The following is a 17,392-nucleotide window of genomic DNA, read 5'->3' as shown; positions in this document are numbered from 1 at the left end:
ATGAAAATTTTTTTTTATTTTTTTGTAATAATTTTTTCAATAAAAAAAATTCTAAAATTTATTAGATGTCGGCTAACTTAATTTTCATGAAAAATAAAGCTAGATCAAAATAATACTCAGGGTATGAAGATCAACTAGAGATACAAAGGTACCCAATCGATTAGTAAGACAATTAAATCCTAATAAAAATTTCTACGCCCTTTTGGCTTTAGATTACTAAATTTTTAAATTTCTAAAGTCAAAAGGGCAAATATTTTTATAAATACGCCTTTTTGGCTTTTGAACATTTTTTTTTTCATTTTTAAGCTTCGAATTTGCTTGCAAAGATTGGCAAAAAAAATTTTCTACGCCTTCTTGGCTTTAGATCACTAAATTTTGAAGTTCCTCAAGCCAAAAGGCCGTATAATTATAAACATACATCCTTTGGCTTACAAAAATTTTTTTATGAAAATTAAATTACCCATTGAAAATTTTTAGAATTTTTTTATTGAAAAAATTGACATTTAGAAAATTTTAAAAATTTCAAGTGCAATTTTAAAAAAATATTTTTTTACTATGACATTAAAGTCAGCAGTCACTTGACAATTTTTTAATTTTATTTAACAAAAAAATTTGTTCAAAAAAATTATTTTTAAAAAATTGCATTTATTATTTTTTAAAATTTCTACATGTCAATTTTTTTGCCATAATTTATTTGTTATAAAATTCTTAAATTTATTAAATACATGCCAAATTAATTTTAACTTGTTTACTTACAATTTTTATTGATGAAAAAAATAAAAATTTGTCAAATGTCTTCTAATTTTACCATCACTTTTTTTTTTAATTTTAAGGTTAGAATATACTTGCGAATTCAGCGCGAAAAATTCATAACAAACTACAGCGCGGGGTCATCTGAGTGATCCGAACGGAAATGTAGCCAATGTAATAATTATAAAAGAATTCAAAAAGTAACTTGCTTTCTAACAAGTTATATACATTTAACACTTTATAAATAACATTTAATAGATGTCAAATAATAGTAAATCCTATGTAATAAAATACACACATTAAAACATTTAAATACCATATTTGTGAAAAAATTTAACTGTAACCAATTAAACTTTACAAAACAACGACAATTGATCTGTCTTTTGAATTTGATGGCGATAAGATAGATGGCGATAAGAGTATTAAAGCGGAGCCGCAAAGCATTTAAATGCGAGGCTAAAAAATATAAAAAGAAGAGAATACGGAGTAAAATACTACCCGTAAGATTTAATAAAAAAACTTTGCGATGCAACGAGAGTATAACGTACCCGTTAAATCTTACGGGTAGTATTTTACTCCGTATTCTCTTCTTTTTCTATTTTTTAGCTTCGCATTTAAATGCTTTGCGGCTCCTTTTTAATACTCTTACTAGAATTTAATTTGCGCGCGCAAGCCGCGCCTCATATTTATTTTCATGATATATTTATGTGTCGTTTATGTATATTATATTCGTTTTCAACCAATCAGAATGAGAATAAATATTTTCAACCAATCACATCACGAATAGATTGGTTTCACATACATTTCATCTCAATTTTATTATGGGACTAGAATTTAAATTTGCGCGCGCAAGCGCGCGCCTTGACTGTAGACTTTGCATATATTTTCATGCATATAATATATTCAACCAATCACATCACGAATAGTTTAGTTTCACATACATTTCATCTCAATTTTATTATGGGATTATTATGGGACTAGTATACGTTGCGCGCGCAAGCGCGCGTGTGATTGTTAGTATGATATTATCTATATTTTCATGATTATGATATATTTGACCATATTTGACCAATCACGTTACTAATAGTTTGCTTACATGATATATTTTCATATTTTTCATCTCAATTATAAGAGTGGACTAGAATTCAAATTTGCGCGCGCAAGCGCGCGCCTCATATTTATGGTCATGATATATTTATGTGTAGTTTATGTATATTATATTCACTTTCAACCAATCAGAATGAGAATAAATATTTTCAACCAATCACATCACGAATAAATTGGTTTCACATACATTTCATCTTAATTTTATTATGAGACTAGTATACGTTGTGCGCGCAAGCGCGTGTGAATTTAGTATGGAATTATCTATATTTTCATACTTATGATATATTTGACCAATCACGTTACGAATAGTTTGTCTAATTTTGTATATTTTCATATTTTTCATCTAAATTATAAGAGTGGACTAGAATTTAAATTTGCGCGCGCAAGCGCGCCTGACCATAGAGTTTGCATATATTTTCATGCTTATGATATATTCGACCAATCACGTTACGAATAGTTTGATGCCACATGATATATTTCATCTCAATTTTTATATCTAGGAATATTATGGGATCGCCATGTATCGTTCACCCGCGCAACCTTATTACCCCCCGTTTTGGATGGTAAATGATTTGTCGGGATTTTGGGCTTCGGAAAAAAAACCTTGATAGCCAGCGCTTTCTCAGTAAATGTTGACTTTCAGCAGTTACGGTTAATTTATACATCAAGTTGGCGGTAATTCTTCACTCAACAACAGTTGTAAGCAAATTGACGGAAATCAACGGCCGCAACTTGAATACAAGTTAACAATCAAACTTGTAGTTAAATTTCCTTTCAACTTTACTACAATTTGACGGAAATACTTGTACAGCAAGTTTTGACGTCTATTTGCAGAGTAAGTTATAGGTAACTAATAGGTAATCGCTCGCTTTGCCAACTCTTTCCGTCAAGTTTGCTTCAAATTGCGGATGTAGATTGACAGTAAGTTATAGGTAAGGTGGCTATCAGGGAAGCCTCACCCTCCTCAACCTTCTAAGTCATAAATAAAAAATTAGCTGTCGGTAAGCTAAATTTTGTTAGGTAACTGGCGATGGAGGAAATTCAAATTATATAGTTAAATTATTTAAATTATATAGTTAAACACAACCTTTTATTACTAAATAAGAATAATTCTTCTTGAAAATATTTATTTTTTTTATTTATTACAATATGTAAGGATTGATTATTGAAAGAAAAGAACTAATCGCTTATTCAATTGATATAAATAAATAGCATAATGGTCTAAGTTTGAAATGAATAAAAATTTATTAATATCATTTAAATTTAATAATTCTATTAAATAAAAATAAACTATGTCCTGTAATCTTTCAGACAGTCTGATTTTACTATTTTATACAATTAAAAAAAAATTATTTTATAAAGAAAAATAAATAATTTCAAATTAAATAAGCAATTAGTTGTTTTATTTCAATAATCAATTCTTACATATTGTGATAAATAAAAAAAATAAATATTTTCAAGAAGAATTATTCTTATTTAGTAATAAAAGGTTGTATTTAAATTTAACTATAATTTGAATTTACTTGTATTTAAATGTTTTAATGCGTGTATTTTATTACATAGGATTTACTATTATTTGACCTCAATTAAGTGTTATATATTTATTTATTTATTTATTTATTAAATTTTGATCCTAGAGCAAGTGCTCCCTAAGGACCATCAGAATTAAGTACATTACATAATGAGTACATATAAATTAATGTAATATTAGGATAATAGAATATAATAGATTAATTATAGAAATTATAACATGATAAGTAAAATGATAAATAACATAATATAATAAGTGTTAATGAATATAATAATGACAAAAAATGTTATTGTTATTGTTCTTGATTCTTCGCAACAATTCTTTGCACAGTTTTATATATTTCTATCAAAATGCCAATTAAAACACGCTACTCTAAACTCTTCAAATGTGCCTAATGCAACAATATCAGACGGGAGCCGATTCCAAGTCTTTATGGCTGTTAACAGAAATGAGCGCTCAAAAGTCACTGTACGGCAACTTGGTTGATGAAACACATCATTTCTACGCTCTGCACGATTTCAAACTGAGAGCAAAATACGAAAACCGTCACACAACAAATTATAATGTTGCAAATGCAACATCTTATAAATCATACAAGTTATCAAAAATTCGCGTCTACTATGCAGTGTCAACCATCCAAGCTGCCGTCTGTAAGGAGTAATGTGATCAAATCGCGGAACACCATAAATGAATCTTATGCAGGCATTAAACTTTCTCTGTAGCCTCTGTTGAAGGTTACCAGATATGTTTGTCAGAACAGCACAACAGTAATCAAATATTGGCAAGATCAATGCAGTAACTAGTCTCCTACGCATTGTAGTGTTCAACACCTTACTATTCATTTTTAACCGTGCAAGGCAACTCATAGCCTGCTGGCTAACAGACACCATTTGGCCATGCCATGACAACGTATTGTCCAACACTAGTCCAAGATACCTGAAGTGTTATATGAAGTGTTATATGAAGATATATGAAGTGTTAAATGTATATAACTCGTTAGAAAGCAAGTTACTTTTTGAATTCCTTTACAATTATTACATTGGCTACATTTCTGCTCGGATCACTCAGATGACCCCTACAGCGCCTTTAAATTTGCCGGGAAATATTTTAGTATTTAAATTAGCCGCTAGGGGCGCTAAGACTAGTCGCATTTTTTGGCGCGATCGTCATTTGTTCAGTATAATCTTTAGTATCAAATATCAACTTGTACAAGCGTTTAATTTTTTACACAATAAATAAATAAATAATTGTTAATTATTATTAAAAAAATATTAATTTAATTGATTTTAAAAATGTCAGAACCTAATTACGGTATAGACGAACTTATTGGAGAGTCAATTTTATTATCTGACACTGAAAATTCTGAAGACGCCGTTGCTGACGCCGAAATGCCGCTTGATGTTAAAGGTGTTGAAGTTGAAAAAATAAAAAAAACTGATCAAGAAATGCAGGAAAAGATTAATGTCGAACAAGTTGATGACAAAATTGATGAAGAGATGATTGAAGTTAATTTATTCATCAATGCCGCTCCAGAGATCATTCAGGTAATTTTTAAATATTTTAATACGCAGTTAATTTTTTTTTTTTTTTTTTAAATTTCTGTCAATTAAAATATTAATGCTTGTCAGGTTCCGTACAAATTAACAATTGGTGAATTAAAAACTGAAATTAATAAAAAAGTCAATGTTGATTTTAACCAACACCGCTGGGTCATCGGTCGACTGCTGCCGGCTGATGAATTGATAACACTGGAAGCGCTTCAGGTTTCACAGATTCCAAGATCGATTTCATTGTTTCGACTAAGTAATAATTTGAAGCCTGGTGAGTTTTATTTTACAGTCAACGCTCTTTGTATTTGACTCGCCCGTACAGGACCATTCTCTGTATTTGACTCGTCCTTGTCCACAAGAGCTGTGTAAAATCGTCAAATACAGAGGAAGAATGTGGTCAAATACAGAGAGGTCCAATACAGAGAGCGTCGACTGTATTTTTTTCACTTAGTCGCTGATTTATTTCATGAAAATTGTTTTTATTTTATTTCAGTTGAAGCTGATAAAGATGAAGTCGACAAAATGATTCAGAATCAGTACGCGGAAGCTGATAATCTTGATAATTTGGTACGTTCATTTTAAAATTTAAAATTCACTATATTTGTTTCTTATATTATTATTATTATTATTTGATTATTATTGTGTTGTGAATTTCACCTAAATTATTATTATTATTAATGATTTATTTTGAATTTTAATGCTATTTATTATTATTGTTATCATTATTGTGTTTATTTTTATTTTTATTAATTATTTATTTTGAATTTTGAAATTTAATGCTGTAATCATGATATAATTTTATTTGTTTTTATTAATTATTCAAGTAATTATATTTTGTTTTATTGTTATAATTATTTTTTAATTTTTATTAATTATTTATCATGAATTTTCATGCAATACAGTAAAATCTCTATAAAGTTCCGCTGTGAATAGTTCCGTTCCCCTCAATGTTTTCCCCTTCTCTTTAATATTTCCCCTTCGTTCACACGACAATAGGCGAAGCATATTTATATGTGAGAGCATATGTGTGAGGTCGATAAGATAGTTATTTTCTAAACCATCTTAGTTTTATCAATTAAAAAATAGATATTATTAATCTGCTTGATGAAAAATACTTAAAAACTGACATAAGCTGATCAATACGGAGTAACAAGAACTGCAATTTACAAAAGACATAACGCTCGTGACAAGAATTACATATCAATATAAAACGAATATTTAAATTTCCCGGGCAGTATTTCAGTGTATTGGTGAGTTACCATTCTTTAGATTCATTGATTTATAAAAAATAAGCCAAGCCTCTTTGAAATCTACTTTGAATAGTTTCCTACCCCCGAGACCGAAACTTGATAGAAAGTTTACTGTATTTTTAAAAAATTTTTATACATCATTTAATCATTTATTTTGTATTTTATTGCTATAATTATTTTGTAATTTTTATTAATTATTTATTTTGAATTTTAATGCCATTTATTATTATTATTGTTTTTATTAACTATTTATTTTGAATTTTAATGCTATAATAATGTTATAATTTTTTTTTGTTTTTATTAATTATTTATTATGAATTTTGATGCAATATTTTTAAAAAATTTTTATCCATTATTTGATTATTAATTTTTTATTTTTTTGATATAATTATTTTTTAATTTTTATTAATGATTTATTTTTTTTTAATCCAGGTAATTGTTGAAGGAGAACGTGACTGTTTTGAATTAGGAGAAGCTTGTGCTTTACCAAAACCAGAAATAATAAAAATAAAAAAAGATGATTCTGAGTACAAAGAATTAATCAAGCTGGAGGATTATGAGGCTGTCCCGAATTTAAACGGCTTTGAATGTCCAATTTGCTTCGATTTTTATGAACCGTTTCAAGGGATTGTTTTGCGAGATTGTTTACATTCTTTTTGCAGGTATTCAATTTTTTTTTTTTTTAAATAATTTATAATTATATCTTCTTAGTTATTTAAACAGTTAATTAATTTATTAATTTTGTAGAGGATGTATTGAAAGAAATGTTAAGTTGAATGATGATTTTGAAGTTAAATGTCCTTTTGCCGATGATACATATGCATGCCAATCAATTTTACGAGAAAGAGAAATTAAAGCAGTAAGTTTCTAAATTTATTTTTATAAAATATTTTTTTTTAGTTCGTTTCACTGCACAGTATTTTAGTTCATAAATAAAATTTTTGGAATTTTTTTTTAACTACTGTTTTATATAATTCATTTAACTAATTTATTTATTTATTTATTTAATAATTTTGACCCTAGAGCAAGTGCTCCCTAAGGGCCATACAATCAAATATATTTATAATGAGTACATTATATAATAATAATAATATTAATAAAATAATTTAGTGGCTAAAGTATTAAAGATACAAAAAAAATTATAAGAAAATTTTTTTATAAATGATTTAATTTTCACAAAAAAGGTTCTTATCAATTTTAGCGTATCTTTGGCCCTTAGCAAGAATTTTAAAAATAGAAACTCAAATTTTTACCGCTTTATATAACTATAAACTTCGAAATTTATTATTATTACTATTATTATTGTATTGTAATATATTTTCTTTTTTTTTTTTTTTAAGCTTTTGGGAAAAGATTTGTACGACAAACATTTAGAAAAGTCACTGAAGCATGCCGCATTAACAAGCCCAGAATCATTTAATTGTCGTACAGCTAATTGTGATTACTGGTGCCTGCGCGACAAAGACCTGAAACATTTTTTGTGTCCTAAGTGTGAGAAGACTAACTGTCTCACTTGCGAGGTAATTTATTATCATTATTATGATAACAACACTAATAATAATAATAATTATTATTATTATTATTCTCACCGATAGTCAATTTGTTATGATAGGTATTTAGGCTGTATTTGGAAATGCTCTATCTCTAGATACATAATTAAGAAATGACCTTGTATCTTATAAACTATTGACATTTTTAAAGATATAAGCTCATCCCGATGTTACACTCGTCAAGACCTTTCATTTGAGTACCCACATCAATTTTTCATATATTTTATATATTGATATATATATATATATATATATATATATATATATATATGCTATATATATATATATATATATATATATATATATATATATATATATATATATGCTGCTTATATATATATATGCTATATATATATATATATATATATATATATATATATATATATATATATGTATATATGAAAAATATATCAAAAATGTATGTGGGTACTTAAATGAAAGCTCTTGATGAGAGTAACATAGGAATGAGCTTATATCTTTAAAAATATTAATAAATAAGAAATGACCTTGTATCTTGAGAACTATTGACATTTTTAAAGATATAAGCTCATCCGGATGTTATATTCATCAAGACCTTTCATTTGAGTACCCACATCAACTTTTCATATATTTTATATATTATATATATGAAAAATATATCAAAATGCATGTGGGTACTCAAATGAAAGCTCTTGATGAGTGTAACATCAGGATGAGCTTATATCTTTAAAAATGTCAATATTTAAGAAAGTACAGTGCAATTTAACAAAAATCATTATTTAATAGATCAAAATTCTATTTACTTATAGTTCACAAATCACAGCAGTTACGTAGTGACTGCAAAGTTGCTAGTTATTATTCTATAAATTTATATTATGGAAATCTAATTAATTAATTAATTAATTTTTAGGTAATTCATGAAGGCCGTACTTGCTTTGAATATCAAGACGACCTGGTAATTGCAAATAATACCGACGAAGCTAAGCGTCGTACTAATGAACAGGTAGAAAATATGATAAAAACTCGAGAAGCTATGCCGTGTCCAAATTGTGGAATCATTTTGACCAAAATCGAAGGCTGTGATGGTATGAACTGTACAGTTTGTAAAACAGCTATTTGTTGGGCTACTCGCGGACCTCGTTGGGGACCTGGAGTACGTTTTATAAAAATCTATTATTATTATTATTTTATAATTATATAATAGAATAAATATAAATAATTGATAAAATTCAATTTTTTAGGGTAAAGGAGACAAATCGGGTGGCTGCAAATGCGATCCATATGCGAAATGTCACCCAAACTGCCGCAACTGCCATTAAAAAATTGAATAAATAATTTTTTAACGTGAACAAATTTTATTGTTATTAATTAATTGATAATTAAGAAGAATTATAAAGATTATGAGATTATCAGTTATCCTTATCCTTATTAGCGATTGCTTCTAATCGCGAGACTAAAGTTGAAGGATGATGGTTTAATTGTCGACAAAGATTCGAGCCTGCTGCTGTCTGGATAGTCTGGACTAATTTTGCGCGTTCCAGATCAAGGTTCATGGACCCGTACTTCATAAAGTCCTTGATGTTCAAGAGGACTCCGTCCAGGATACCGGCTGCAAAAGGTTTTTTTAATTAATTTTAATATTAATAACTCGCGTAATAAATGCTAAAAAAGCATGCAAACATTTTTTTTGGCCAATTATTGATAATATATTCTAAGCTTTAAACTAAAAAAAAAGTGATACTAAAATTAGCAGACATTTGACAATTTTTGATTTTTTTAATCAATAAAAATTGTAAGAAAAAAAATTGAAATTAATATAGCACATATTTAATAAATTTAAAAATTTTATAAAAATAAATTATGGCAAAAAAATTGACATGTAGAAATTTTAAAAAATAAAAAATGCAATTCTTTAAAAATAATTTTTTTGAACAAATTTTTTTGTTAAATAAAATTAAAAAATTGTCAAGTGACTGCTGACTTTAATGTCATAGTAAAAAAATATTTTTTAAAAATTTCACTTGAAATTTTTAAAATTGTCTAAATGTCAATTTTTTCAATAAAAAAAATTCTAAAAATTTTCAATGGGTAATTTAATTTTCATAAAAAAATTTTTGTAAGCCAAAGGATGTATGTTTATAATTATACGGCCTTTTGGCTTGAGGAACTTCAAAATTTAGTGATCTAAAGCCAAGAAGGCGTAGAAAATTTTTTTTGCCAATCTTTGCAAGCAAATTTTAAGCTTAAAAATGAAAAAAAAATGTTCAAAAGCCAAAAGGGCGTATTTATAAAAATATTTGCCCTTTTGGCTTTAGAAATTTAAAAATTTAGTGATCTAAAGCCAAAAGGGCGTAGAAATTTTTATTGGGATTTAATTGTCTTATTAATCGACTAGGTACCTTTGTATCTCTAGTTGATCTTCATACCCTGAGTATTATTTTGATCTAGCTTTATTTTTCATGAAAATTAAATTAGCCGACATCTAATAATTTTTAGAATTTTTTTTATTGAAAAAATTATTACAAAAAAATAAAAAAAAATTTTCATTTGTAAAAAACTTTAAAAACTCCAAGTGCAATTTTTAAAAAATATTTTTTAGATCTAATTTAATGATGAAAACAATGAAAAAATTAAAAACGTCGGCTAACCTTAGTATTATTTATTTTTCGAGCTTTTTGTGAATCTTTTGTAATAAAACATCTATTTTTGTTCTTCGCCCTTTTGGCTTTAAGAAAATTTATCTTAAAGCCTAAAGGGCGTATAGAGATCCTTTTGGCTTTAGTAATTCTATCAATTTTTTTCATATTGATCTTGACGTTTTGAATAATTTTTTATTAAATGATAGTTACCCATAAGAATCATGTGCGGATTCTGCTTTAAAATTTTCATCAAAGCAGGCACATTAGGCTCCGCACTGAAAACAATTCTTGCTGGAGAGCAGAACAGAGGCATCACTGCTTCAAACCTTGAGTTCTCCAGCGCCAGTTTGTAGATAGACTTTCCGTAATACTTGAGGTACATATTAGATCTGCGAAGCTGGATTCTCATATCGAGCTCGTCTCTCGCCTTGGTGGGGTTCATGTGGAGAAATGCGATCATACGGGAATTGTTGTAGTAGTTCAAACATTCTCTGGCGATAATCTGGTCGTAAGGATGCGGAGCTTCCAAGGCTTTATTTTTCTTGTTGGCGTTCTCACAGAGCTCCCAGATTGGTGTCGGTGGACGTGTCACCGGGTAGAATGGTGTCACGAATTGGTGCATTACTGCACGAGTGTAGTGCAATTTTTTAGGCTTGGTGATATTTATTTTTCCACGGAATCGCTTTTGGACCACGTCGACTTGCTGACGGATTTTTAGAATTACTGAAACTTAATAATTATTTAGAAATTTAGAAAAATAATTTTTTTTTTTTACTTGGATCCTTAATTATTATTTCCAAGTTAAAAAAAAATTTTTAATTAATTTATTAGATTTATTTTAAGTATTCAGATCTTGAATTTTTTTTTCTGAATACTAAATATCTTAAAATTAAATAACACTGATAAAATAATTTATAAAATATTAGTAAATTAATTTATTTAAAAGAAAATTTATTAATAAATTTTTTTTTGTAAAAAAAAAAAAATTTTATCAGTTAATAATTTACACCAAAAAATAATTTTTAATCAGTTATTAGTATTATAATTAAGAAATGGCCTTGTATCTTGAGAACTATTGACATATTTAAAGATATAAGCTCACTTCGATGTTATATTCATCGAGACCTTTCATTTGAGTACCCACATCAATTTTTCATATATTTATATATATTATATATATATGTATATATGAAAAATATATAAAAATGTATGTGGGTACTCAAATGAAAGGTCTTGATGAGTGTAACATCGGGATGAGCGTATATCTTTAAAAACATCAATATTTAACAAAGAACAGTGCAATTTAATAAAATTCATTATTTAATAAAGCAAAATTTTATTTATTTATAAGTCATAAGTCACGGCAGTCACGTAGTGACTGCAAGGTTGCTTATTTATTTTATTTGATGTATTTAAAAAAGAAATATTACATCCAAATAAATGTTGATCAATAGTTAAGAATATTTTATTAATTAAATGATCTAATGTAAAAAAGTCATCTTTTAATTAATTAAAAATATTAATAAAAATTAAAAAAATTTTTTTTTAATTATTAAACAAGTATTAATAAACTGTTAATAAATTTCATTTATTAACATTTAAAAAACCTTATTTAATAATCAATAAAAAATTGATAAAAATTTAGATTTCTTAAAAAAAAAATAATTTATTAATAATTATTAAATATTCTGTCAATGTAAAAAATACGGTAATTATTTACTAGTGGGGTCAACCCCATTTTGGGCCATAACTGGGTGAAAAATTAACATTTAAAAATTTTTTTTTTGATTCTGTTTGTTTTTACGATGCATCTATGATAAAAAATGTCGTAAAAGAAAAAAATAAAGATTTCGATAGCTTTTTTGCCTTCAAAAGTTGTACAAAATTTTGGCTCATGTTTTTGGATAAAATTTCTATTTTTGGTATTTTTTTTTTTTTTGAAAAGTACATAAAAAAACGAACAATTTAAAAATAAAAAGTTGAACATCACAATTTTCCAAAAAATTTATAAATTTTTTTAAAAATTTGTTAAAATTGTCATAATCAACTTTTTTTTTTAAATTGTTCATTTTTTTTATGCATTCTTTAAAAAAAATTATATCATTAAATTAAATAGAAATTTCATTAAAAAAAATGAAAATTAAAATGATTGAGTCTACTTGTAAATATTTACCTATTTTTTAATAATTTTTTTCCTACTATTAAAAAACATTTATTAAATTATCTAATGTTAAAAAATCATTTTTCAATTAATAAAAATATTGATAAATTTTTTTCAATTATTAAACAAGTATTAATTAACTGTTAATAAATTTTATTCATTAACATTCAAAAACCTTATTTAAAGATCAATTAACAATAAAAATTTACAAAAAAAAAAAATAATTATTTAATATTCTATAAATCTAAAAGAAAAAACCCCAAAAAATTAGTGCTAAAAAAAATACGTATTTATTCAGTAACATGATGCATGTACATGTACAATAATTAATAATGTTAATTAAATCGAGTAAAAAACAAAAATAATAAATCTACCTAGATATAAATATATACACTAGTAATATTCGATTAATACTAAAAATGTCTTTTACAAAAAATCCACCATCTAAAACTAATCAATACATATATAATAAAACATATATATATAAGGCACTTTGGAACGTTTTAATAATACCTAGGACTTACACCTACTGAATGTAATTGATCGTTCCACTCATATAATTATTATTATCCCTCGACTCAATATTATCCCCTAAATTAAGACTCTTGCGATTCTTAACCAGTCTCAGTATCGCGGAGACTTTTCCCTTCTTCTTGCTCCTCTTATCCAGCGCATTAAGGGAAGCCTGTTTAACATCTCCCCTAGAATTATCGAACCCCCCTTCTTCCCTTCCTTGAGAATAAAAAGTATTCCCATCATCAACTAGCCAGTGCTTCCTTGGCTTCATAACCTGTAGCTCCGTCTCATTAGCCTTTTTCTCAAAGCGCCGCCTGGTGGCTTCAAAGGAAGTAGATTCTGTTACCACACCGCTCCCATTTCCCGGATTGATCTCCCTAGAAACAGCAGCTGCTGCTACTTCCGCAGAAGGCGGCTTATCCTCATCTTCCTTATTCTCCTTTAACTTCTTATTTCGCTTATAAGTATCCGTATTTTTAGCGTCTAAAGTCGCGTGTCCTTTCTCGGACATGCTCTGTCTCCCCACAGCATCTCTAGCGAACTTTCCTGAAGACTCAGGGAACTCCAGCGACAATTGGCTATCATAAGTCGGATCGTCTGTATACTGACTGTCTTTATCCGAAGCTCTTTTGTCATTAGAATCTTCCAAAAGAATATTTTCCGCTCTAGTGAACAATTTGTGGCTCATAGATTCCCTCCAGGTCTTATTAGTAGCCAAACAATAGCTCTCATTTCTAGAATTCTTATTATACTGCTCAGTAAGTCTATCAATAACCGGATTCCAAACCGGGCTTAGATTCCCATTATCCAACCCATCTCTCCCTTCTTTATCATCAATATAAATACTGTTAGCGGTTTCCACTTTGCAGCCACCCAATCCACTAATCAACTCCTCTTGATATCCCTTATCCTCAAAATTCCCCGAGACTTGCCTCGCAATCTTTAAACTAATAATCCCAGTAGTAGCACTCTTGCTATTAATCATCGCCCGCCTTAAAGTATCCATAGCTGCAGAATTACTCAGTCCTAATAAAGACTCCCCATTAATCTCTAGTAACTGATCATTGGTCATCAACCTTCCATCCCTAGAAGCAGCTCCACCATGCAGAACACTCTTAATAAATATCCCTAGGTCATGATTCAAGTTAGGATCATTGGAAGTCTTTCCTTTAACACTAACACCCAATCCTGCTTTTTCAGAGTCAAAAACTGGAATGTCTAAGTGAATATGCTTAACTTTCTTCTTAGGGGACTTTAGAACTTCAATCTTTTCTTCCCTTTCTTTACTGGGTGAAGAATTGGGTGTCTTCCACCCAATTCTTTCCTGAACAGGTTGGATAGCTTGTTCTCTTTGTCCAGAGTTAGAATTGTAATCATTCAAGTTACTAGAGCTATCTTCCTGCCGGGAAACAACAATTCTAACCTTTCCTCCGGGAAGAATGTTCCTTAAAAAATTAACCACCTCATCTTGGCTCTTGCCAGTCATCTCAATATCATTGACCTTAAGCAATCTATCTCCAGATTTAAGCTGTCCGTCATTGACCGCAGCGCCTTTAGTCAGAATATTCTTAATATAAATCGGCATATGTCCACCGGCTGGGTTGTCTCTAGTAGTTACACTGAACCCCAAGCCTTCGCTGCCTTTAGTAAGCTCAATTTCAATCATCCGACCAATTTTCCTAGTGTTAGCACTCTGTAGGACATTATAAGAGGAAATCTTCTTTTGCATTTCCTCCGGTTCAGACTTTTTAGCCTTAACGACCGAAATTTTCAAACAGGGGTCGTTAGTACAAGACCTGAGGATCTCCTGGACCTTTTGGAAGTGCAACCTTAGCAAATTCTGGCCGTTAATCCCAATAATCTTATCATCAACTTCAATTCTCCCGTCTTTGGCTATCCTGCCATTAGGATAGATCTTCTGGACCTTTAATCCTTGATCATTACCCTGAAGATCATAGCAGGGCATCATATCAACCCCAAGAAGTCCAGGTTCGTTCTTAATTACAATTTCCTGGACCTCAGTACGCTCCGGACGCTCAAAAGATGGCGCATCTTGGCCTAATGGCTCGCGTCTGCGCAGTTCTCGGGGAAGCGAGAGCGCGTTGTAAGCCATATGCTCTCTGTTAGATAAAGCGTGCATTGATAACCTCTTTACACTCTCGCGCTTTATGTTACCTAGGGTACGGTGGTCACGGTAGCGCACTTCCTTATCCCCGAAGAAGTCCGGGCTGTTTGTTCCAACGGAACTTGCTCCGTCGCCGTGGTTATCTCCCGTGGCTAGGTGCGCGATTATCTGCTCCCGGTCGTCCGCTACATCACACAATCTGTCGTCTGGGTCCAGTAAACCTCCGCCGGTCAATGAGGATAGGCTTGTTATCACTGGACCGTCTGTTGATAATTTTCCTGTTGCTTTCCGGTAACGGATTATTGCTTCGCGCATCAGGTCTTTTACTAGCAAGCTGCCGTCCCCGCATGGGACCACTACCCTAACACTGTCGAAGCAAACTGTCACCTTCATTTTTTCATATTTAATTTATTTATTTTTTTTTTTTTAATTTTAATTAGTGTCTTTAATTTTTATTTTTTTTTCTCATTAAATTATTAAAAAAAAATTTTTTTTTAACGCACTTATTTTTTAATTTTTTTACAAATTAAATTTTTTTTTTTAAGCTGCACTTATTTTTTAATTATTTTTAAAATTAAATTTTTTTTTTTTTAAAGTTGCACTTATTTTTTAAATAAAATTTTTTTTTATTTTTCTGATATTTTTTAATAAAAAAAAAATTGTTTTTTTTTTTAATTTTTTTACAAATGAAAAATTTTTTTTATTTTTCTGAGATTTTTTTTTTGTAAAAAAAAATTATATTATTTATTTGTCATAATAATTAGTCTTTAATTTTTAGTTGTTTTTTTTTTCATTAAATTATTATTAAAAAATATTTTTTTTTAACTTGCACTTATTTTTTAATTTTTTTTAAAATTAAAATTTTCTTTTAAAAGTTGCACTTATTTTTTAATAAAAAATATTTTTTTATTTGTCTGACTTTTTTTTTTTTTTTAAATTTTGATGGCTAATTTTTTTTTTAAAGGAATTTTTTGACACTTGATTAATTTTTTAAGCACTCACTAAAATGTTTTTAAATAATTATTAAATAAAATACTTCAGCTGGAGGATAAGAACACACTTGTATGTCACGGACAAGAAAGTTAACCCAAGGTGGGAATTTATTATTCTAAACGTGGTATGGCTTTTTTTTTATGAATCACAGTTGACATTGCCTGACTTCCATATTAATTCACCACACCTGTTTCTGCAAATATAAATTATTTTTTTATAAAATATTTTATTGAATAATATATACACAAAAATAATAAATTAATTTTACTTACGGGTTTTAAAGCTTCGATCACTTTTTTAGGTTTTTAATACTTTTTTAACGGACAGATAAATACGAGACGCACACGCTAGCAGCCATTTTGTTTCAAGTCCGTTCCTTGATTTTGTGGGTTGGATATATATGTGTTTATAAGTATAGTTTGAGGGGATTTGTTTTTAAAATGGAGGAACAAAGCGAAAAAAAAATTCGGCGAAATTTATAGAATTATTAAATAAGGTATTTTTTTAATTTTTGGAGTACTTACCTCGAGAGGATGACAGTGCCATGGTGAACCGGGTGAAAAAGAATGTAGTTTGATCACGTTGTGATGACAATTGATTATTTAGGAGTGTTATTGCGGACAACCGCTCTGCTGCATCCTTTTTTACTGAAGAGTCCCGTTCTACTGTTCCTAAGTTTTGTTTTTTTGAGTAATTTTAATTTTTTTTTTTTTTTTAGTTTTTTATTAATTTAAAATTTAAATATTTTATTTTAATTTATTTTTATAATTTTTAACAGTTTTTTTATTTTTATTTTGTAAAGATTGATTTTCTGAGAATTTAGTTTTGCGCATGCGCATAACCGCGAAAATTTAAATTTAGAATTGTAATATTTATGATAAAAATTTTCATTTTTTTTTTTTTATTTTATTTCTAATTTAATTAGAAATAAAAAAAAAGTTTTTTTAAAATTATAATAATAAAATTAGCTGTTATTTTTTTATTTTTTGATTTAGTTAAATGGCGGCTAATTTTGTTTTATATTTAATTATCTGACTAATAATGTACTAATATATTTCATTGTTAAAAAAAAATTAGATTTTTTTTTAATTTTTCAATTAAAGTTTGTAAATAAATTTTTTAAAATTTAATTTTAAATAATTAATAATTATTAATTTAGAATTATATAATTTAATTATGATAAAAAATTTAATTTTTTTTTTTTTAAATAATTTAATTAGAAATAAAAAAATGTTTTTTGG

General features: G+C 28.0%; 3 protein-coding genes and 1 long non-coding RNA gene across 4 annotated transcripts; 1 reads left to right on the top strand and 3 right to left on the bottom strand.

The window, feature by feature from the left end:
* Positions 1-4,665: 4,665 nt before the first annotated feature.
* LOC123267796 (ranBP-type and C3HC4-type zinc finger-containing protein 1-like) lies at positions 4,666-9,066 on the top strand. Its single transcript, XM_044732653.1, has 8 exons — positions 4,666-4,932; positions 5,017-5,209; positions 5,432-5,505; positions 6,621-6,850; positions 6,936-7,047; positions 7,529-7,708; positions 8,628-8,870; positions 8,959-9,066. Exons 1-8 carry the CDS (start codon positions 4,681-4,683, stop codon positions 9,034-9,036), a joined length of 1,362 nt encoding a protein of 453 aa, XP_044588588.1. The 5' UTR covers positions 4,666-4,680; the 3' UTR covers positions 9,037-9,066.
* On the bottom strand, positions 9,050-16,841 carry LOC123267801 (39S ribosomal protein L10, mitochondrial). The gene is made up of 3 exons (XM_044732660.1): positions 16,676-16,841; positions 10,567-11,079; positions 9,050-9,326 (listed from the first exon to the last, which is right to left on the bottom strand). Exons 1-3 carry the CDS (start codon positions 16,695-16,697, stop codon positions 9,127-9,129), a joined length of 735 nt encoding a protein of 244 aa, XP_044588595.1. The 5' UTR covers positions 16,698-16,841; the 3' UTR covers positions 9,050-9,126.
* Positions 12,785-15,617, bottom strand: LOC123267794 (partitioning defective 3 homolog). The gene has a single exon (XM_044732645.1). The coding sequence runs from the start codon at positions 15,549-15,551 to the stop codon at positions 13,044-13,046; it is 2,508 nt and encodes an 835-aa protein (XP_044588580.1). The 5' UTR covers positions 15,552-15,617; the 3' UTR covers positions 12,785-13,043.
* On the bottom strand, positions 16,120-16,654 carry LOC123267803. The gene is made up of 2 exons (XR_006510131.1): positions 16,424-16,654; positions 16,120-16,344 (listed from the first exon to the last, which is right to left on the bottom strand). It is a non-coding gene; the product is annotated as an uncharacterized LOC123267803 (long non-coding RNA).
* Positions 16,842-17,392: the final 551 nt, after the last annotated feature.

This window comes from Cotesia glomerata, linkage group LG6, assembly GCF_020080835.1.
Source record: "Cotesia glomerata isolate CgM1 linkage group LG6, MPM_Cglom_v2.3, whole genome shotgun sequence".
NCBI lineage: Eukaryota > Metazoa > Arthropoda > Insecta > Hymenoptera > Braconidae > Cotesia > Cotesia glomerata.
This window is presented reverse-complemented; position numbering and strand designations above follow the sequence as displayed.

Excerpts from the sequence above, each read along its gene's own strand:
- LOC123267801 (XM_044732660.1), bottom strand. The coding sequence starts at position 16,697 with ATGGCACTGTCATCCTCTCGAG. Across the intron at positions 11,080-16,675 it reads GGCACTGTCATCCTCTCGAG|TAATTCTAAAAATCCGTCAG; the intron begins GTAAGTACTCCA and ends ATTAAGTTTCAG. Across the intron at positions 9,327-10,566 it reads TCCGCACATGATTCTTATGG|CCGGTATCCTGGACGGAGTC; the intron begins GTAACTATCATT and ends AACCTTTTGCAG.
- LOC123267794 (XM_044732645.1), bottom strand. The coding sequence starts at position 15,551 with ATGAAGGTGACAGTTTGCTTCGACAGTGTTAGGGTAGTGGTCCCATGC.
- LOC123267796 (XM_044732653.1), top strand. The coding sequence starts at position 4,681 with ATGTCAGAACCTAATTACGGTATAGACGAACTTATTGGAGAGTCAATT. Across the intron at positions 5,506-6,620 it reads CTGATAATCTTGATAATTTG|GTAATTGTTGAAGGAGAACG; the intron begins GTACGTTCATTT and ends TTTTTAATCCAG. Across the intron at positions 7,048-7,528 it reads GAGAAAGAGAAATTAAAGCA|CTTTTGGGAAAAGATTTGTA; the intron begins GTAAGTTTCTAA and ends TTTTTTTTTAAG.